General features: G+C 40.9%; 1 protein-coding gene across 1 annotated transcript in view; it reads right to left on the reverse strand.

Moving 5' to 3' along the window:
- DPP4 (dipeptidyl peptidase 4) overlaps positions 1–22281 on the reverse strand; it is a 78366-nt gene that overhangs the window by 20415 nt on the left and 35670 nt on the right. Inside the window, exons 9-19 of the mRNA XM_063099072.1 lie at positions 22039–22199; positions 20351–20463; positions 11710–11845; positions 9663–9707; positions 7516–7623; positions 7176–7243; positions 6215–6268; positions 5727–5845; positions 3935–3982; positions 3593–3691; positions 1210–1279 (exon numbers count right to left, since the gene is read on the reverse strand). Of these exons, the coding sequence (XP_062955142.1) occupies positions 1210–1279; positions 3593–3691; positions 3935–3982; positions 5727–5845; positions 6215–6268; positions 7176–7243; positions 7516–7623; positions 9663–9707; positions 11710–11845; positions 20351–20463; positions 22039–22199 (1021 nt within the window). The remainder of the gene's footprint in view (positions 1–1209; positions 1280–3592; positions 3692–3934; positions 3983–5726; positions 5846–6214; positions 6269–7175; positions 7244–7515; positions 7624–9662; positions 9708–11709; positions 11846–20350; positions 20464–22038; positions 22200–22281) is intronic.

Consider the following 22281-nt stretch of genomic DNA (forward strand, 5'->3'; position numbering starts at 1 on the left):
ACTCACCACACAGGTTGATGGTGTAGAAGTAGAGAATAGGATAGGGCTTACTGGAGGCTGGGAAGGGCTGGGGTGGGGGGTGGGAGGCAGGATAATGAGAGGTTGGTTAAGGGATACAAAATTAAAGCTAGATGGGAGGGACAAGATCTAGGGTTCCATAGCACTGTAGGGTGACTATAAGTAACAACAATTTATTGTATGCTTTGCATTGGCTAGAAGAGAGGATTTTGAATGTTCCCATCACAAAGAAATGATAAATGTTTGAGGAAATAGATATGTTGATTAACATGATTTGATCATTACACATTGCATGCATGTATTGAAATATCACACAGTACCCCATAAATACATACAATTATTATGTGTCAATTAAAAATTTTTAAAAAAATTTTGAAAGGAGAACTCACCACTTTAGTTTTTTGTGTGAATAAAATAAGACAAATTATACTAAGCACCTGGCACATGGCAGGCACCCAGCACATTTGTTGGTTTGTTTTGTTTTTAATAAAGGAAATGATGCAAGCTAGGACAGGAAGAGGGTGGCTTGGTGGCCTTATGGGTGAGACCAGGGAAACTTTAAAAAGATTAAAGTGTACTCCTAAAAATTATCAAAAATATTTTATGAAGTTGCCAAATTTAGAATTCACATTTACTGTTCAAAGACTTGCGATTTCAGAACCTTCTCTAAGACTTAAGAAGTTTGGATTATAATGAAAACTCCCTATATCACTTCTCGTCTTCAACAAAAAAGGGAATGGAAAATACCAGGCAGTGATATTTCAGAAATTAAAGGAAGAGAAACTTGAGGTCCTAATGAGTCAAAGGCAACTGATGGGAGCTGTTTGGGCAAACTGGAGGGTAAGGAAATAGTGATGGCTGTTAATTAATACCCATCTCGTATAAAATGTCCATTGGTAAGGATGAAAACGGTGACTTAGGAATTCCTTTGGAATCCCCTTGAGGTTCAGGGAGACAAATCAAAAGAAAATCATATGCCATTATCACAGCAGAGGTGTCTACCTTCTCTATTAAGAAGATGGGAGAAAACACGGGTTGGGGTTTGTGATTGCAAAATGCGAGGAGGAAACAGTAAACGGTAATTCAGGAAGAGAGAAAGGATGCATTTGGCTTTATTTTTCAGTAACCTGCACTGAGTGAAAAAATATATGACGTTAACTTCTAAATTGCTCTCTCCTCTTGAATACTTACACTTCTAATAGTAGAGGATATTTCTTGGATTTATCAAAATGGGGAGGCAAGATCATCTGATACCAAAATTCTAAACAAACAGAAAGATTAATTAGTGAGTTATGAACAATGATTAGCACAAAATTTTGTTCCTTTTCTCTGTGTGATAAATCATGTCTAGAATTTAACAATTTGTTAGAGTAGAAAAAGAAAATGAACTGCTTGGATTCAGTATGTTTATAAGATATAAAAACATTACTTTTCAGGTCAAAATACTAGTTAATGTTAGAACAATAAAGTTGTTTCCAATGTATCCGTTAAATACATTGGTGCCTTGTAAAATAAAAGTGCATCTTAGAATTTCTAATGTTTTGTTTTTATGATTCTGTTCTTTGGCATCTGATCTACTTATCTAGTTTGTTTATGGCTTATGCTCTAAGTTTTCCTCCAAAATGTTTTCCTCCTCTTGAATTTCCTTGAAGCGGTTTAGGATTTTAGGTTGGCCTCAACTCTATTTTAAAATTTTGATTTAATAACATTTTTGTAATTCTTATTGCCACCCCAGACCGCAGAGCTGATTTCCCATTTCAGCTCTATGATTCACAAAATGAAATCGGGTTTATATGGAACAAACTGTTGCGTACATTCTGTATGATCTTCCACGATCTGTTTAATTCTCTGTGCTTGATTTAACATCAGTTTAATAAAATTTGTCCCCAAATAATCAGTTTCCTTTGCTCCCAAATTAAAGATGTCTACTAATAAGTCTAAAACAAAAATAAGTTTATTCCATATTTTAATAAGATTATTTCCACCTTCAGTAGTTTAAAATGTAGACAAAAAAATTCTTATCTCTAGGGCTGGTTCTTCCTAACATTTATCTTCCTTATTGTTTTGTTTGTTTATTACAATTATTTTAGTTGAGGAGAAAAGAAAAATTTAGGAGTAAAATATATAAATTTCTCTTCAATTTATATTTTGCTGATTATTATTATGCCTCCTGATTAAATGTGCTTGTAAGAACAAAAATTTAAGGCTCTATTATAATTCAATAGCATATCAAACTAACAGTTAACCATTATATTTTTAACGAATATACCAAACCCACCATTTGATCTCTGCTTTGTTTGAATCAGCACTAGTTGACTAGAAGGTATTTTAGTTCTACTGTTTTTAAGCTGCAGTGTTTTCTTTGGAGGGTTCCTTCTATTCCCCTAGTCCCACCTTCCCCACTCCCTTCTCTTGGACTCCCCCTTTTCACCCTCCTATTCTGCAGTTCGAATGGTTATAACCACCTCCCAATGGGAACCCCCACTCTGGCAGCTCCATCCTACACTCCCTATCAAGTTATCTGTCTAATCATCATCTAATCATGTGGCTTCCCTGACCCTAAAACCATCAGAGGCTCCAACTGTTTACCACCAGAAATAGAACGTCACATCTCAGTATTCACTGCCTTCTGCAGCAGGCTGTCAGCGTTAGCTCTGGTAAACTCTAAGCTCTTGCCACTCGCGCATGGCTCAAGGGCCAGCTGCACTGGCATCAACTAGAAGCTTATTGCAAATGCTGAGTTCTGAACCCACCCTGACCTGCTGGGTCCCAATATGCATGCTAACAAAGTCCCAGGGGACTCACATGCACATTTAGTTTGAGTCGCACTGCTCTGAACTGCTCGTCAAGTACTCTCTACTTTCCAGTGCTTTTCCTCACATTTAAAATTACATGAGTTAGTATTTTCTGTTATCATAATTAAAAAAAAAATCTAAAGTAAATCAATCCCAATGAATTCTCCCCTCCCTTATAAGTTGTCAGTTAGCTTTTAGTGGAAAAACAAATAAAGACAACAATTAACAAGATTTTCTACTCAAAGAAATTCATTGTTCTTAGCAGTCTCTGAATATAATCCATGATTAGGTTACCAGGCCAGGGACCAGGCTAAGTATGAAAGGTGAGGAAGGTTAGAAAAAACTCCAGATTTCTCTCCTGAGACTGAAATTCAACATTTTATAGCTGACCCTAATTTTTTTTAATACGATCATCTCAGACATTTTTTTATCTTTTTGGGTTAAAAGTGAAATATATTAGGATATCATTAAGTTAAATATACAACTAATACTCACTAGAAGAACAGAGTTACTAAGGTTAGGAAACTGAACTAACAATAGTGCATTTCCTCCAAATACCTTTCCTCTTGGCAGAATAAATTTTTACATAGAATGGTATTATAATTTAGGACAAAAGAATACATAGCTAGTATTTCTTGTGACAACATTTCATAGAAAAATGACCTTCTAAATTAGTTACATATACTATGAAATGCATATTTTCAAATCTAATTATTATATACAGTTATGTTTTATTGGTGTTTCCATGAAAAGTACTATTCAACAGAAATTTAACTTACTAGTTCCATTCAAAATAATGAAGTCCACTTTCTTTGAGGGCATCTGGACATCCTGCAGCATCTTATCCAAAGCTGAATTGTCTTCCAGGACTCTTAGTTCTAAATACACGAGACAGCAGTAATTTGTTAACAATGTGAAGAATCTGGATTATGCAATGGAATAATGAGCAAACATGAAATTCGCTGATCCCACTATACATACTTCAGGTATAAGCCTTTGTGGTCAAGTCATTGTTAAGACATTCTAAAACCAAAGAAAATCACATAATGCTAAGTATATGTTGGTTCAATTTACACGCATTCTCCTGAAAGCAAATCAAGGGTAAAAATATGAGAAAATACCTTTATCACTCAAGCTGCTATGTAGAGTATAAAGGGGCAGACCAGGGCCTGTTAACATGAACAGGGAAAAAAATATTTTTTAGATGAATATTTTTAAAAAACAAGATCAAATACATGACTTTTCAAAAGTATCATTTGTTAACCATATAACTTAGATAAAACACATAATAAGAAGTATCATAGTGGATAAGAAGCTAAATAAATGTTAGCTTTCACCAATTTTTTTTTTTTTTTTAAATAATTGCAATTTGAGTGTAAGAAGCATTACTGCAACGGCACAGGGCTCAGTCGAATGAAGGGGCAATGAACCTATTCCCTGCTGGGTGTCTTGGCCGTGTTATCTGTGCGCCCAATTTCCTTATTGGTGAGCTAAAATAAGAGCGCTACCCTTCCCGACTCGAAACCCATGATCGCAAGATGACCACACCGTCCCTCAAGCCCTGTCCTCCTTCAGGACGGGCGGGCTCCCCTGCTGCCCCCACTCCTGCTCGGTCCTGGAGCCAGGCGGCACATCTGCACAGTGCCTGACTTGGATAAGCAATTCCTTTCTGGCATGCAAAAGTGTTTTTTTTCACAAGCCCATATCTTCACTGTTTATCCCAACTGTGGTAGCTGCAGAGTGGAAGGTAATGTATAGAAAAGCTAGTTTGTGAGCTATTTAATTTTGATGCATTTGAATGATCATGTTAATTTTTACACTTGATCAGAGCCACAGTGAAGGTACTATACAGACCTGGGTTTAAATCCCAGCTTACTTCCTGTGAGACCTAGAACATATCTATGCTTCAATTCCCTCACATATAAAGTGGGGACAATCATACGTACTATAGAGAGTTTTCCTAAGGATTAAACAAGATCATAAATATAAAGCTTTTAACAGTGCCTGGCACAGAGCACATGCCCAAGACATGTTGACTAAAAGTAGCCATAGTAAAGAACCATAAGGAAAATCATACGAAGAAAGAAAATATACTGGTGAGGAAAGATTTAAATAACTGGCTTGGAGACCTCTTTTTTCCTATTGTCACTACTTTTCAGAATTTCCAGATTCTTTCTCTCAATTCAAGAAGTAACCTGGTGCAGTGTTTAAAAGGGAGGGCTTGGGAGGCAGAGGCCTGTGTTTGAATCCTGTTATGCCTGTAACTAGCTGTGTGACCTGCATGAGTCACTTTGCCTCTCCCTGCCCAGGATTCTCCATTTATCATAAATAACAGCAAAAGCAACAGAAGATAGAGCAGTGAGCATCATGGGTGACAGGTACCCACATGCATTTTTCTCATTTCAAGGGGCAAGTGCATAAAACAATAATAAAATTCCCACAATATGTGTATACACAAGGATGAAGTGCTTCTGTTCTACACAGGTCTGTTTATACATAAGGAGAGAGAGTGTGTGTGTGTGTATGTGTGTGTGTGTGTGTGTGTGTGTGTGTGTGTTCACTCTAAAGCACACTATGCAAGTCTCTTGGTTAGAACAGAAAGAAAATGTGGTTTGGACTCACCACTTCAGCGTGAGTGCAGAGAGAGGACTTAGGTGATTTCAAGAGTTCCTCAGGTTTAAAAGGAGAGAACTGAGCAGAGAGGAATGCTTCCCAAACTGGACACAGGAAAGGACACCTTAGGCATGGGAGGCTGGGCCAGGAGAGTGGTGAGAACGTTGTCCAGAGAGAGGAGGACACATTGGCTGGTGTGTGCAAAGAGAAGTCGAGCACCCAGGCTCAGGGGAATGGAGGAAGCAGGGGACATGTGAGTCACAGCTGCTCTGCCCTCCCTCCAGGTCAGCCTGAACTTACCCAAACATATCAGTTGATAATACTTTGCCTCTTTACTAAACGACACAGAATAGTACTGACACCTTTCTGGATTCAGCTCACAACTAAGGCACGTCACTTTTGTGTCATTCAGTTGGATTCTGTAAAACCAACAGTGGAAATTAAGTGCTTGATGAAAGGATAAATGAGGAAAAAATAGGATTGTGCCCTATTGTAGTTTCTGAGACATCGAAATGCCAAAGTAATCCTCAAAACTCTTTTTTTAAAATGTGAAATAAATAATGTGAATTAATAAAACCCAAACCTCTCACCATTTGGAAATACTGCAAAACATTTAATAAAGTCATTCACTTTTGTTGACATGCAGATAGATGTATGAAGGAATAAAAGTGCTCATTAGCAATTCCAGTTTAAAATTAGTGAGGACAAGGCAAAAAGAAAAAAAAAAGGGTCCAGACATTGTTCATCAGCTAGAAAGACTCAGGTCAACAACTTGACAGAGTTCTTACTTATAAAGATTTCTTCCTCCTGGCATTCCATTATATTCATTACTAATGTAGTATCTGGAAAGAAAAAAAATGAAATGCATGTTAATTATGTTTTTTCAAAAGTCAGATACACATCCCTGTGCTCAAACGCCAGGCAGAAGTGCAGGTGCCTTCAGGTCTTGCCATTCTCTGTCGTTGCTTCCTGCCCTCTTACCCCCCAGAAGCTACTTTTCTCTATCATCTCTCCATTTTTTCTAAACAGACTAAAATATGTGAAACCAAGGATTTCTTCCTTCATTAAAGTGAAAAGTAAGAACTCAAGTCTTTTGTAAGAAAAATATAACTGAACAACTAGCTTGAAATTGAGACCATGTTTTCTGTATTTTCTGCCTTACAACACAAGCTACCAGATGGCAAGACCCCACCTTCCTGAGAGGGCAGAGACACTTCTAAAGAGCGTCTTCCAAAATTACTTCGGGCAGTGGCAAAATGCCTCCGTGATAAGACCAAAGAATCATAAAAGTGCCTAAAATTCTGATGAAAAATAACACTGCCGTTTCCACCAACTCATATATGATCAATGACAGCCTCTGCAAAGCTTCCATTTATCAAAGGGTAAGGCCGAGGCACGGACAGATAAAATTGCCATTCCAAGCCTTCCAAAAATTCAGTGCCAGCTGAAATTTAACAAAATGCCCCTGAATGCTATTTCAGCATTCCACGATGTCAAGTAAAAGAGGCTGCAGCTCTTGCAGTGTAAAGCAGGTAAGAGCAAGAGGTAGAGCTGCGTGGTGGCATGGTATCAAGTCTGCCGAGCTCGTGCGAAAATCATTAAGGCTTCCGTATGTTAAAAAGAGAAAAGTATTGAACACATTCCAAATAGACTACTCTTTATTTGTAGAAGATTTTTCCCTACTTCTAGGCAAAGAGGGCGTGATAATGACAAGTAGGTTTATATACTATCGATTATTAGAATACTTACAGATAATCGCTGGTAAGTTCTTCTATCCCAATGACTTCCCAAGCTCCTTTTGTAATAAATGTGCAGTTCTGGTGGGTTTTTTTAAAAAAGAGATTTATTAGACGGTATCTCTAATCAATGTTAAGTGGAGGATTAAGTCATTTATATTAGGAATTCAAGTAGCCTTGGGTTTTCTTGTTGGGACCTCCTACCCCATCCCACCTTACCCCGTATGCCATTGAGGAATTTGAATTAGTCTGATTACTTGCACACATTGACCAACTTTACTAAATGATTTCCACTTCAAGTTAGTTTCAAAAAGAGGAGGTCAACCTGAAGTAAATTATGTAAGAATACTCACTTCGCTATCTATTTGGAAATGGCAAATGTGTTTGTAACCCTCTTCATTGCTGATGATCTTGTAGAAGCTGTTACCGTCAGAAGTAAAATGAGGTTCTGAAGGACTAAACTAAAAAATAATAGAGAACAACACCAAAAAATTTAAGGTACCTACTTTAGTTTTAGAAAGTCTTCTCCAACCCCTATGCTCAAAAACTGCTTTATGTACTTGCCAAATGAAACCAGAGTGTCTCACAGAGAAAATTCTCCTTCCATAAAATGTAGACAAAAAGACCAAACATAGGTAATTCTTTGTGAGGAGTAAAGGAAAGAATGCACATAGATGCTTACACTCAGTAAACGGAAGCGGTTACTGTTATTTTGGGGCATCTACTCTCTATGCAGGATAACTGTGACTTCTGGCTTTAAGTGTGAAGAAAACAGCATTAACCTTTCAGTTTCAAGAAATAAATTTCCTCAGGGTCATAAATGTGCTTTCTTGAAATAGACATTATTTTTGACTGTTTCAGGTTGGAGGGCTTTGTAATTTGGGGGAATTTTTCTTTCCTGTTTTTACACATTTATCTTTTTGAAAGTCAGACTTAGGTAATCTTTAACCATTTCTGGACTAATTACCATAAGGAATGTCTGTTGTACATTTTATACAGAAACATTCATACAGTTATTTTTATTATAAGCCTTTTCATTTTGTTAAATATGATCAGCAATTTACAAAAAAATAGTTGTATAGAAATATAGAACAAAATTTCCATTTTTTTACAGTTCAGTAAAAGATAGTACTCAGAACATAATATAGTTCAAGTAGAAGAGTGTCTATCCCAGCCTGAAAGGAATATGTTGCTTTCGATTTCCTAGTTACATTTGAAATCAGGTAGGAGATGGTCTTTTAAAATTGTTGGTTCACTGCACCCTTGATGTTTCTTCTCTCGTCAGCTCCCATTTTGGGAAGGAAGAAAAATGCTTCCCTCTTCTATTTAGTGATTCAAAGTGAATTCATTTATGGAGCGAGCTGAGACGCGCAGTACACTTGGTGTTCTCATTACAGAGCTCTGAAACACATTCCCCTCTCTAGACCTGTGTTCACAGCCTTATCTTTTTAATACATTTCCCTGTTTCCCCTGGATGGAGTTGTGCCTAGTAGAAATGTGTGAAAAGTGGCATCTGTCTGGTTAAATACAGAGAGGAAAAAACATATTTTTTTCAAAGAGTCGTGAGGAAGTGTAGCGTGTCTCTTGCCATGGAGGAAACCACTTTTCATGTTGGCAAACCTCTCTCCTCTGCCCAATCAATGCCTGAAGAAAAAGGACCTGCAAGTACTACCGGAGGAGCTCTGAGCCCACCTGGAAAGGGTCATTGCCTCTGCGACCCAAGAGATGTGAAATCTTTACATTTTGGGGGTCACTTTGTTTCCCTCTTAAAAGGGGCTGAATAGAAGTGGTCATAAAAATTAGGTCAGATTCGTTCTTCATTGTTTGTGTGAGGTGTCACAATGGCTAGGGTTCCTTCATCGACTTGCTTCATTGTACGGTCTTGCAGCAGTGCGGTTGGTAATTCTGTGTAACGTGCATGGAACGCAGTGGGATAGAGATGCGCCAAGAAGTCCCTGAGGGTCACATGCTTTCCTGGCTAAAGCCTGCATCTAGGTGCCTAATAAACTGTGATCCCATGAGTATGATTTCCTCCCCAAAGAGCTGCATGGTGGGTGTTGCATGGTTGCTGCAGAGTCTGCTGATTGTAGTCACATCTCCTTAGGCATTTGTGCAGGCTGGGGACAGAAACCGTGTTTTCTGCCTTTAAAGCACATAACTTCAGATACGAGGTCAATGAGCATATTTGGCATCTTGGCCGCCTTTCAGCAACGGTTGCTTTTTAACTTACTGGAGCTAGAATTTGCCTAGAATATGTGTTTTGTTTTGTGCGCTCTGCTCTTGGTTTCTTTACTTGTCCTCTTACTTTTTCCAACTGAAAATGTTATGTATTCTCTATAAAAAGATATCTCTACAGGGAGCATTTAATTACTTTAGACTAAGTTAGGTCAACTAATATCTCTATTAAGAACAAAAAACATAGAGCCCTAGTTTGGAATATCTACATATTAAACATCTCCAAGTAGCTGACCCATAGCACATAAAACCCCATAACACTTACTCTGCCAACCCAGCCAGTAGCGCTCATTTCGATGTGCTGCCGTGCCTAGGAAGGGAAAAGTACAAGGAAAATGTTTCAAAGAGAAGTAAAATGATGAAATCTACTCTTTAGCCATAATTCGTGGTAATACACACAAAATGCTGCTTATAACAAAGTAACTGAAAACTATCCGCATTCATAGGTTTTCATTTACATTCGTATTTTTCATATAATTACATGAGATCATTTACCTCTCGTGCCCAGAGCTCTGTGGCAGGTCCACACCCAAACACTGTCCCAGAAGCTCCATTGGCGTTTTAAATTCAACATGTACAGAACCAAAGATAATTTCATTCCATTTCCTCTTCCTCCCCCCACCACCTCCGTCCCCAGCCTGCTCTCAAACCCTCCGTCTCCTACTTAGTGACACCGACTCACCCAAGCCAGTCACTCTAGTTCCCCACTCTTCACAGCCACTCTCGCAGCCCCTGTCGCCTGGATCTTTGGTTTCTCTGTCCTTCTCCACCACCACTGCCTTCTCTCATGTCCTCAGCAGGTTCCCCTCCTCCTTCTGGGAGATCCTGCTGCTCTTCTCTCCTTCCAGTCTACTCTCCACCTGGCTCGGCCCCCAGCCACAGGCAGTTCACTCTCACTGTAATGCTCTCCTGTTTAAAACCTTGCAGCCGCTCCCCATTTCTTACAAGTTAAGTCCAGCCTCCTCACAATAGCACCTGGGCCTTAGCCTGTATCTCAAGCCTCTGTTCTCACCACTGTTCTTCTCCCCCAAGCCTAGTCATAGGTGCCCACAGTCCCTGCATGCTTCAGGCTCTGCACACTGGATATCTTTGCACAGCCCTCTGCTTACATAGGCCCTTTGCCTCGTCCGCCCAGCACACGGCCACTTGTCTCAGACCACTCTAGATCTCTCCATGTTATCTGCCTGCCCCTATAGAGCCACTCCTTTTCTTCTGCCCTACGTTCCCTCCACACCTTGCTGAAACCCTTGTATGGCACAGTAGCCTGATATTATAATTCAATTGGCAGGAAGCAAAGAGCTTAGGTTTTGCGGTTTGAATTCTAGCTGTGTCCTGTAACTTGAGTAAGCTCCTTAAACTTACTGAGCCTTAAGTGTTCAATAAATGGCAACTAATATGGGTTATTTTCATAATGGTATTCCCTACTAGAACAGAAACAGTTTGGGGACAGGCATGCTGTCTATTTTTTTTTTAAATGTCCATAGCTTAACACAGAGATTGAAACATAACAGGTGTTCAATGTTTATTTCATAAATAAACGAATAAGTGAATCAGGACACATGGTGCTCAGGCTCTCTGAGTTGAGAATTTACCCTGTGCCTGGCCAGGCTGGGAGCAGGGAAGGGAGGTGTGTGGGCATAGGGCCCATTAGCAGAGGAGGAGGCTTGTAGAGTGTCCGTGGCATGTGCAGCAAACCTCTTCCAGACTCTACCCGTCCTGAGGCTGCTGGCTCCCAGAGGGGCTTAATTTGGATCCAGCAGTCTGTCTGGACCTCAGGGTCTTCTGTCTGAAAATCTCCCAGCACCTCAAGGTTGGACTAACATTTGAGATTGCTTCAGAGTTGCCGCTCTCTCAGATGGACTGTTATCTGTTTAAGTTCTAAAGCTGTTTCCTGCTTAAAAATAGTAATGAATGTGTGGCCTCTTGATATTTGTTTTGTTTCACATCTCAGTCCCATTCCCCATATTTTCTCTATGGAAACACACTTCAATGACCTTGCAGCCCCTGGCCCTCTTTGGTGTTTTGAATATTGATATCAGATTCCATCCTCTGGGTTCCCAGTCACCCTTTCCCGAGTGATGGCACCCGTTACTCAAACAGTATGACTAGTGAGCAAAGGGGAAACAGAGCCACCCCCAGATGTCATGTTATCTAACAGTTAGTCAAGCCTTACCCACTGCCTCAGGGTCAGAGTCAGAAAGAAGAGAAACTCAAACCTCATTTCCTGATCCCCACCCTTCGTTCTCTCTGATTTCATGGAGCCCTCTGAGCACACGTTGCGTTAGAGGCAGAACATCCCCACTCAGTCTTACCTCTAAGCAATTCCATCTTCCAGTGGACTCATCATAGTCACAGATATCCATGACTGAATAGTTTTGAATTCTCCTGAGCCACTGCAAAGAAATCCTTTCTTGTGTGGCCCATGTGACATCACACAAATAGTGATCCCTGGAAGGAAGGAAGGGGAGAGAGAGAGAGAATCTGACTATTCCCAGACCTTGGTACAAAGAGATATTTTACTCAGTGAAAAGAAATCAATCCTAATGGGAAGCAGAGTTTTAGATGGTTAATGAAACCATTTAACACCACAATATTTTACAGTTTCTTAAAGCTTAAAGTGCAATTTAATTTTGAATGGAAAGTAAAATATATCCAACAGGAAAAGCAACAGCAACATCCCACAAAGACTTAACATCTGTGACTCAAATTTATCGAGTTTGGATTTATCGAGTCCTCAGCACGGCCTTCGGTGATGCCAGGGAGACGAGGGTGAAGTTTTCCCATCTCTTTTCTGCTGTCTTGAGAGAACAGTCCCATGGGCCGGGGGACACTGGCTGAGATTCGAGCATTTTCTCATAATCTGACAAGCTTCTTCAGAAAATTCTTCCTATTAGGGTGAGACTACAGCTGACCCTTTTCTCAACTTCATTTTCAAATGGGGAAAAAAAAACTGACTCACACCTCCACTAACTTTGAAAATCAAAGAATTATACTCTAAAAAAAAAATTCTCAAGAGTCAAAACATAAACCTGTGAAGAAATTAAGGAACCCTGTGGTATTTTAACATAAACTTGTATAAATAGAGATATCCTTAGCACTGAACCCTTCCCAACACATACCTTTACAATTTTTTGGAACCACTTTCTGATTTATAGTGAAAAGCCTGGAATTCTCTATTTACTTTTCTCTTAGCCTCGCTAATGTTATTTGCTGTGGATTGTTCATTTTACTTATTTATTTTTTGTTCCCCCCTCTTCCCCCAGTGTGATTCGGGATGACTTCATAAATCATTCCTCTCCAGGGTCTGATCAAAGCCTTGCTCCTTTTTGTCGGGAGAGTTCCAAACCAGTCCTTCATCCTGCCTCTCCCCATCTGGTCCTATGGCCATATCTCCTCCCACCCTGAATGCCCTAATGTACCCTCTTGCTCTTTCCTGCTCAGGCTGTGCCCATCCCCTCCTGTCCTTGCTCTGTTCTCCTCGCCTGACTGCAAGCTCTTTGAGGCAGGGCTCCCATCTGTCTTGCTCACAGGGTACCCCCAGGACTTAGCAGAATGCCTGCACAAAACAGGCACTCACTAAATTTCTGTGGAATGCAGTGCTGAAGAAAGGAAAAAAGACCCTCTCCTGACTTCTGTGGCCTAAATAGCTTTGTCCTTCCTCAAAATTCACAGATCGATTCCTGTCTCCACTGCCATCACAGACACTAAATCATACAAGTATTTATTGAGCACTTCAGGGTGGGTTAAGTGCCGGATGAAGCAAGTCAGACCCCTCACAGCATCATTGTCCCCTTTTTACAGCTGGGGACACAGTGTGTTAATGAGCCCAGTGATATTCGGCCTCCGTGCCGGCCTCCTGCAGGGTGCAGGGACCGAAAGAAGACCGACCCCTTCAACAGCAGGGAAGCACCACATTTCCACAAACAGGAACTGCTTTCCATTCCAGTTCTTTTTCTTGCCTATTAAGAACCTATACATTAGGTAGCCTGGGTGGCCTGTATTCTCATGAACACCCCAGGATGTTTCCCAGCTACTCTCTCTTTGTTCAACCTTATTCTTCAGTCTGGAAAGACCACCATGCTCCAACTTCTTTTAGATCTTAGCTTAAATGTCCCCTTGTCCATGATGTTTTCTTGGAAACCCCCTCCCTCTGCACCTGCATCACCAGTCTCACGGCCTTATCACCAACTACCAGGCTTCAGGGTCTGAGATGAGAACGCTTCCTTGCGTGTCTGGGAGCAAGGGTTCCTCACCTAGCTTCACTCGGCTGCATTTGCCCAGTGCAGAGGAGCTAAAGGAGAAAATGGAAAGGCAAATACATCTTATCCAGGACAGGTACTAATCCTTGCAAAAAGAATGGAAGAATGACAAACAAGACAGAAAATGAAGCTTTTTGAAATTAATATCCTAGACCAGGGGTCAGAAAACTTTTCCAGTGAAGGGCCAGAGAGGAAATATTTTAAGCTCTGTGGTCTATGTCTTCTCTGACACAACTGCTCAACTCTGTCTTCATAGCACAAAAGCCACCAGAGACCATACTGAAACGAACGTGTGGCTATGTTCCAATGAAAAGCTGAGATTTGAATTTCATATAATTTTCACATCACAAGATATTATTCTTCTTTTGATTTTTCTCCCCAACCATCTAAAAATGCCAAACTCGTGCTTGCTTGTGGACCATACAAAAATGGGCCGTGGACTGGATATGGCTTGTGGGCCCTGATGTGCTAACTCCTGTACTATACCAGTGGTTCTTATTTTTTTAAGTTAAAAATGTGACGAAAATTATGTACCTCTCTTTAGGGGGGAAAAAGCCTCTCCACTCACACGCACACAATTTCCAGGGGTTCTGTGGGTATAGATGAAGAATCTGGGTTCCAGAAATATCCTTGTCTTTTTAAAAGTGTTCTGGCAGAAGATGGGCAGCTGATGGGGGAAGAAAACTCTTGACTATGGTTAGTGGGTCAGCGGGCACTAAATAGCTTTGTCTACTAATAGCCGTAAATTATACCTCAGGTTCAGAAATCAGCAACATAAAAGCAACTTTGGAAACATTGAGTAACAGAATCTGGGAAATCAGCCAAGAAACTCACATGTGTGGGCCACCTTCCCTGCCCATTTCTAGATCAAAGGTCAATGAACCTGGATCCTCCCCTACCTCTCACAGCCCAAGGTGCACCCTGTGAATGCTCCGCAAAAGCAGCTCACTAGTGGAGCAGGCAGTAATTTTGCATTTTCTTATAAACAGACCTCATCAATCACAGTCCTGAGCTAAGATCATCCCAGGCTATGGTCAATAAGTCATGAAAAAGATATAAACCAATGGCTTCATTGTACTTTTTACTGAAAGGTTTAAGTCGCCACCTGACAAGAAAGATATAACAAGCAGGATTATCAGCTATGCATTTCACACTTCATGTCGGTTTTATTCTGCAAAAACAGAGAGGCAAATACCGAGTAGACTTTTGCTATGCAATGGTTGGGGTAGGGTGGAAAGGGGAGTGCACCTGCAGGCAGGCCTTCTGGGAGCCTGGACTGCTTATCTCAGGCTAGACATAGTGAGCCTACAAGCTCCTCTAACTTCTGGAACTGGCTTAGTCCAACGGGAATATGGTTAATTTTAATACTAAAGCAATGGAGTAATTTCTGAACATAATAATGAGAGCTCACACCCATGTGGAGTCTACTGTGTGCCAGGAACTGTTCTAAGTGCCTGACATAAAGCTCATGACCACCCTATGAGGTAGGTACCATTGTAGTTCATGTTTTGCAGATTAGGAAATTGAAGTGTGGAGAGGTTAAGGAACTTGCCCAAGATAACCCAACTGGAAAGTGTTGGAGCCAGGATGCAAATCAGGCAGCTGGCTTCAGATTGTCCTGTTTGCGTTGCTTCCCTCTGTAGAACCTCCACACACTCCTTTGGGAATCATTGCTCACTAACTTCATTCACCCTCTTGCTTCTTTTCATCATAAAATCCCTCACTCGATGAAATCTATTTATTCCTCGAGAGTTGTGTGTAAAGTGAATTTTATAGAGAAAACCATATTTAAAAGCATTGAGAAAGACTTGCTTTTGAAAATCATACTACAGGGCATATCATACTACAAGTCCCCTTGTAAAGTGACTGCATGTCCTAGCACAATGCCTTGCAAACAGTAGACATTTAATAGATGTCTATTGGGTGCTATTGCTTCTCTTAATTTGTGTAAATGTTTCTTTTGGTACATTAAGAATACTTAAAATAAGGTATGCATTACTAACTGCAAGTATTAGAGGAAAAATTGCTACTAACAGCAACTGCAGACTCTGGTGTGATTAATTCAGTGAATCACCCGAGGAAACAGGCCCTACTGCCAGTGCTGTCCGCAGGCTCCATGCCGCACCCTGCCAGACAGGGATGCCAGCCCTCCTGGGTGTGCTGACAGATCGCTGAGCAGTAGAATGGGTGGAGCGAGGTGGGGCGGATCTGAGGGGGGTGGCACCCACAGCACGTGAGCCCTCATCTGCTTCCTTGCTTGCAGGTGTCACTAGTTTCCAGTTTCCAGTGTATTAGTCCAGTTTATCTATATCCTGTGGGACAGTTGCAAGCTCTGATGCCCCTGCTTTATACACCAAAGGTCATCAACCATTCAGAGGAGACACAGCACATTTTTATTGTGTCCCTCAGGAGCAGAGGGAACAGGGTGGGCAGGTTATGTGATGGACTTCCAGAGCTATTCAGCAGATGTTGGGTGGGGTCACCTCAATAGAACATGCCCTCTCCAGTCTTACAGCTGCAGAATTTGCAGATGTCCGGGAGGAGGTAGAAAAGAGGGATTGCTATGCAAAGTTGTTTTGCAGGCTATCCTTGGTGCTGGTTGTGTAAACTCCTATTGCATACACACAAAGTCACCAGATAACCCACCTCATCTACCCATCCGTCCACCCACCCATCCGTCCATTCACCTACCCACTTATCTATTAATTTATTCTACAATTATTAGTTGGGCACTCGCTATGCCCCAGGCACCCTGCTAGGCACTGGAGATACTATCGTAGGAGTGGCCCTACCCTATAAAACTTGTCTTCCTTCAGTTAGCAATGTAAGCGCTACTCTAAATAAAACAGGAGATTTATGATTTCACATTGTATGCTGTTTTCTCTCAAATATGTTGAGCTTTCAGACTTCCATGATGGTTATTCAATACAAATTAGCAGTTTAACAAACCTAATCAATTTCAGCACTAAATCAGTGTGGGTGGCAGGGAGGCTCTCCTTGGTTCAGGTGCTAGCCTGGAGTGTTGGAAAAGTGGCCAGTGTGCCCTTTCTACTCATTTCTGAAATGAGTATTTCCACCCATTTCTACTAATTTTTGCCAATTCCTGACAAAACCACACACCAGCCCCATTCTCCAGTAGGATTTCATTTGCTGAAGCTCTGTGGTGAAGGGGCACAGCCTAGCAGGAAAATTAATGAGGGCAGAGGAGGAAAGAGAGGTGCTAACCTTGTCGAGGCCTCCCACTCCAGAGACTAGTGATCACGAGGTGACACAGCCCAGGGGCTGGGCGGTTTATGAAGAGGAAAAACTTGCCTGGATTAACATGGCCCTGCTGGCCCTTTGCATGAGGCCAGAAAAACAGTAGTTTTAGAAAACTGCAACCTTACTAGTTGCTATAGTTTGGATAACGGTTTTTCGCTACCAAAGCTTATGTTGACATCTGATCTCCAATGTGACAGTGATGGGAGGTGGGGCCTAGTGGAAAGTGTTTGGGTTATGGAGGGGGATCCTCATGAATAGATTAATGCTCTCTCTGGGCAGTGAGTGAACTCTTCAGAGAATGGATTAGTTCCAGGTTGTTAAAAAGAGCCTGGTACTTCCCCCCACTCCCTTCGTGATCTTGCACGGCTGGCTGCCTGCCACTTTCCGCCATGAATGGAAGCAGCCTGAGGCCCGCACCAGACGCAGCTGTCCCAGAATCGTGAGCCCAGTAAAGTTCTTTTCTTTATAAATTACCCGGTCTCATGTATTCTGTTAACAGCAACACAAAAACTGACTAAGACACTGGTATTAACAGAGACCAGAGCTATATTTTAAATTCCCTATAGAACACATTCCTGTGGTATCCAAAAACAATTTTTCGGTAACATACATTCCACACAAAATATCCACAGTGAGTTGTGGCAACCCCCTTCATGAGTGCAGCTTAAAGAAGTACAAAGAACAAAGACTTAATGATTAATTCACATAGGGCAAAAAATAAGTTCTTGGGCTTGCTTAAATTTCCTGAGCTCAGTACTTCACAACTATTCTTTGCAAAGTATTTTCTGTGTAAGAGAGACACCGTCTCTTCATCTGTAAAATGGCCGTGAACACGACACCATAGGGAACTTTAGGGGAATGAGTGTGACAGCAAGAGCAGAACACTGAGCACAGCTCCAGACCATAGGAAGTGCTCAGTACATTTTAATTCAATTGCTCGAATATTCTCATCTGGCAGGCACAGGCCTCTGTCCTGTTTCCAGCTTCTACACTATCTTGCTCTGTGACCTTGAAGAAATGAATTTACCTCTCTGGGCCTCAGTTCTCTCATCTGTGTCTTAAAGGAATGTTCTGAGTGTGTTCTGGAATCCCTTCAGTTTCTGTCTAATCTCCTAGGACTCTTGTGGGAAGGAAAGGGGAGAAGGACTGGTGCTGTGGTTTGAATGTCCCCTCCAAAATTCATGTTGAAGCTTAATCTCTAATGTGGCAGTGTTGAGAGGTGAGGCCTTTAAGAGGTGATTGGATCGTGAGGGCTCTGTCCTCATGAATAAATTAATCTATTCATTAATGGGTTAACGGATTAATGGATTAATGGATTATTGTGGGTGTTGACTGGTGACTATATAAGAAGAGGAAGACAGTACATTAGCACACTCAACCCCCTCACCATGGGATGCCCTGTGCCACTTCAGGAATTTATAGAGTCCCCACAAGTAAAATGACTCTCACCATATGCACCCCCTCAACCTTGTACTTTCCAGCTTCAAAGCTGTGAGAAATAAATTCAATATTTTTATAAATCATCCAGTTTCACATGTTCTGTTATAAGCAACAGAAAACAAACCAAGACACAAGGCCTGCCCAACCTGAGTGGGAGTCTTTGTTTGTTTTCTGGCATTGCGCTTCTGTGTGAATCTCACTTGAACAAAGGTTCCTGGGTCCTTAAAAAAGTTTACAAATCATTGATGAGTTCTAACACCCCTTCCAGATGGAATATTTTTCAGAGCAGACACTCATGGCTCATCCTCTTTTGCAGACAGATACTGGTCACAGACCACAAGGTCACACAGGCACTGCTGGTCTGTCCCTGGGTAGCCCTGTGCTCTCCCATGCTCTGTTCCATTTCAGTGCCCTTCCTCCTCACTGTGCCTGCTGGGATCCTACCTGCTCAATCTGCACATCCTCCAGGTGCTGACTTTCATCCCTGGGGTCGTGGAAAACCCATCTCCCCCTCTTCAGAAGACCTCTGTCCTATTGTTTAGCCCTCTGTCCTATCACACTTGGAGTTATTTGTCTGAATGTTTGATATTGTTTACCTGCTGACAAGTGCTAGAAGGAAAGAGGCTCTCCCTGTGGACATCTGGGAGTGTAAACAGTGGTGCTCAATCAATACTGATTGAAGAGCTAGGATCAAACTGCATATTTTAGAACCTGTTGGTAAATCTTTGTACTGTTGGATAAACTCAGGAAAAACTTTTTTTTTTAAATTTACTGATAATTAATTGTCCTCCAGAGTGAATAGGTTAATGTAGATATTTCTCACTAGGCTAATGAATTACTAACTACAGCCCACAGCATGCCTGATGTAGTTAATACAACCCCGGAGAAAATGGATACTTCTGCACTGCTCTCATGATACCTTCAGGAATCTGAGGGCACCAGCTGTATTCATACTGTGGGAGGCACCTAGCAGAGTGTTTTACAGCTTGCTCTTTAGTCAGAAAGACAGGTTTGAATTCAGACTCCTGCTTGGTCATTTTCTTAACCCCTAGGCCTCATTCTCCTGTCTGTAAAATAGGCATATAATAACAGTTGTTGGAAAGAGAGAGTTACTTTAAATAGTGACAACATAAAGCATGTGATAATGCCCTGTGTCTGGCACACACTGAGTGCTCAATGTGTGCTGGCTGTTATTTAAAAACAACAGCAAAACCAACATAAGTGGTGGAAATAAATAAAGAGCTACTCAATAGCCATAAATTGCACCCAGTATGGTGGTTTTCTAACAGGAAAATAAACAAGGGACTGAAGGTGCTTGATGGCAGATTTTGAACCACTGAGGATTATTTAAGCAAGTGAGAGCTTGAGGTACAAGACAAACTTGGGACTCCCTCAATTAAGTTTCCCTGAGTTTCTCTAAGTCTTACAAAGCCCTGTGGAGCTGAGCCTGTCTTCTCCCCTCTCTTCTGCACTCAGCAGGCTCCAGTCACCTTGACCTCTTTGCATTTCCTCTAATGCTCCAGCACATGCCCTCTGCAGGGCCCTCGCACATGCTCTTCCCTGCCCGACACTATGCCCCCAACCATCCATGTGGACAGATTTCTTTCTTTCCTCACATCACTGTGCACAGGTCGTTGCACCAGAGGGACCTTTCCTGACCTCCCCCACTGGCCTCATCACTTTTGCCTGGCTTTGGTTTTCTTCACAACATCATCACCACCTGACGTTTTATATTGTTATTTGTTTATCTGGTTATTGTCTGTCTCCCCATTTGAGTGTAGGCAGCATGTGCATGCCTGTCACTAGAACCGTGTGCAGCCTGAAGACAGGAAGTAGGTGCTCAACAAAGAACTGCTGAATGAGAGAATGAATGGCACCAGCATGGGATAAACTGGGGGCTATGATCGAGTCTGCCATTCATTCATTTCTGAAATTCTCTTCCTGGAAAGTGTGAAACTGTTTACAAACCAAGCATTCAGATGAAGAGTCTTACCCTATCAATATAGAAGCAGGAGCAGTGATTTGTATGGAAGTTGCATTGGTGTTTGGGCTGAGAGTGTCTGTATTTACAACAAAGAACTTTACAGTTGGATTCACAGCTCCTGCCTAGGAAAAAAAAACAATCACAGAATTCACGTTGACAAAAAAATACAACATCATTGCACAAATTTAAACTGTCCCAAACCGTCTGCATTATGGCCATAAAGTTATAACAATTGGACACCTCCAAACAATTTAATATAAATAAAATGAACATAAGAAGAGTCATGAAATGTAACCTTTTGATGTTCAGGCAGAAACAACATAGCCCTGTGTGTGTGTGTGTGTGTGTGTGTGCGCGTGCGTGTGTGCACATGCATATCTTGAAGGTTCAAAGCGCTCCTGTTTAAATAATAAACGTTTATATGTTTATAATTTATGTACTTTTTGAAATCAATGATAAACTTCTTAACATCAATTTTATTGCAGTCATGCGTCACTTAACAACATTGTCGACCAAAACATCGTTACGTGGCACATGACTGTATTTGCAAATATACCCTGACACCGCAAAACAAAAAGTCTGTGATAGCTGTCACTATGAAGAACACCTTAGGTTCTGCCAAAGACACAATTTACCAAGAAAATTAGTTTACCTGAGCTGAGAGCCAATGATGCTAATTAGGAAGCCATCATTTTTACTCCAAATTCAGGTTCGCCATGTTAGAGCTTTATAATCAATATTATGACAGAAACTCGTAAAACCTTTTTAAATATACACATAGATCTGTGATTGACAGATTAGTTAGAAATAATATGATATTTTTAGTGAGAATATTTTATGGGTTTTTTTTTTGCCAGTTTCACTCATCAAAAAATAACATTCTACTGAAAACACATCTCCATATTTAGTCTCTGATCTTTTTTTTTTTTCTTTTAATTTCTGCTGTCTTCCTAAAATGGCAGCTCTTCATAAGCAAATTGAGTGAGTTGGTAAAAATAAAAATCTCTTTCTCAAAAAGCTTACAGCAAAAACACTGTCCTATTAGTTTTCCCTAACAATACCATTCTTATTACCGTATTAATGAAGAAATCTTGGTTCCTTTTAAACTCTCCCTCTTCTCTGACTTACACTGCTAAACAAAGTCCTTCAATTTCAGTAAACATGCATCTCAAAGCGGGAGAACAGCTTTGAAAACCAAGATGTGACACTATTATTCCAAATGTAGAATGTGTGAAATTTTTACATTAGTGCCAAATCTGTAATAGAACCACTAAAACTAGTCATGTCTCCCGTTAATTAGTAATACAATCTGATATATAATAACCAAGCTTTTCAACTTCATCTAAGGCACATTCCAACTTCTACAAATGAGATGAGCTTCTGATTCAATTACAGCCTCTCTTTTCCTCCAGTCAAACATTTTCATTCCCCCTACCTCTTTCAAAATCATTTTCCCCATCTTTTTCTGCTTGTCATTTCTCAAAGTTTTTGGAGACATTACAAAACCTTAAATCACACTCTTTCCTGGGATAATAAAATTGCTTTAAAATTGCCAGATGCTGTTGACTTTAGCAAGAGTAATCACAGCAAGCTGTTGAAGAGAGACTGACAATATTTTCATTAGCAAGAAGGGATTAAATGAAACCATTCTCTTTCCCATCAAATCACGGAACCACTACGCAAATTGGAGCACAGACCTTTGGATATGGGACCTGTACAGTCTTTGGGTACTGCAGTGACTCATCAGAATAGAAGGAGTATTCAATAAGTGGAACTTCTGTGTCGTTAAATTGGGCATATGCTAAAAAAGTACCGTTCGGAGACCACCACAGAGCAGAGTAGGCACTGAAGACTTCCTCTGAAAAAGACATAAATCGTTCTGTTATAAGAAGTAGCTGATAAATTGGCTTTGGCATTCAAAATATTGTTCTCATTAGCTT

This window comes from Cynocephalus volans, chromosome 1 (assembly GCF_027409185.1).
Source record: "Cynocephalus volans isolate mCynVol1 chromosome 1, mCynVol1.pri, whole genome shotgun sequence".
Taxonomy (NCBI): Eukaryota; Metazoa; Chordata; class Mammalia; order Dermoptera; family Cynocephalidae; genus Cynocephalus; species Cynocephalus volans.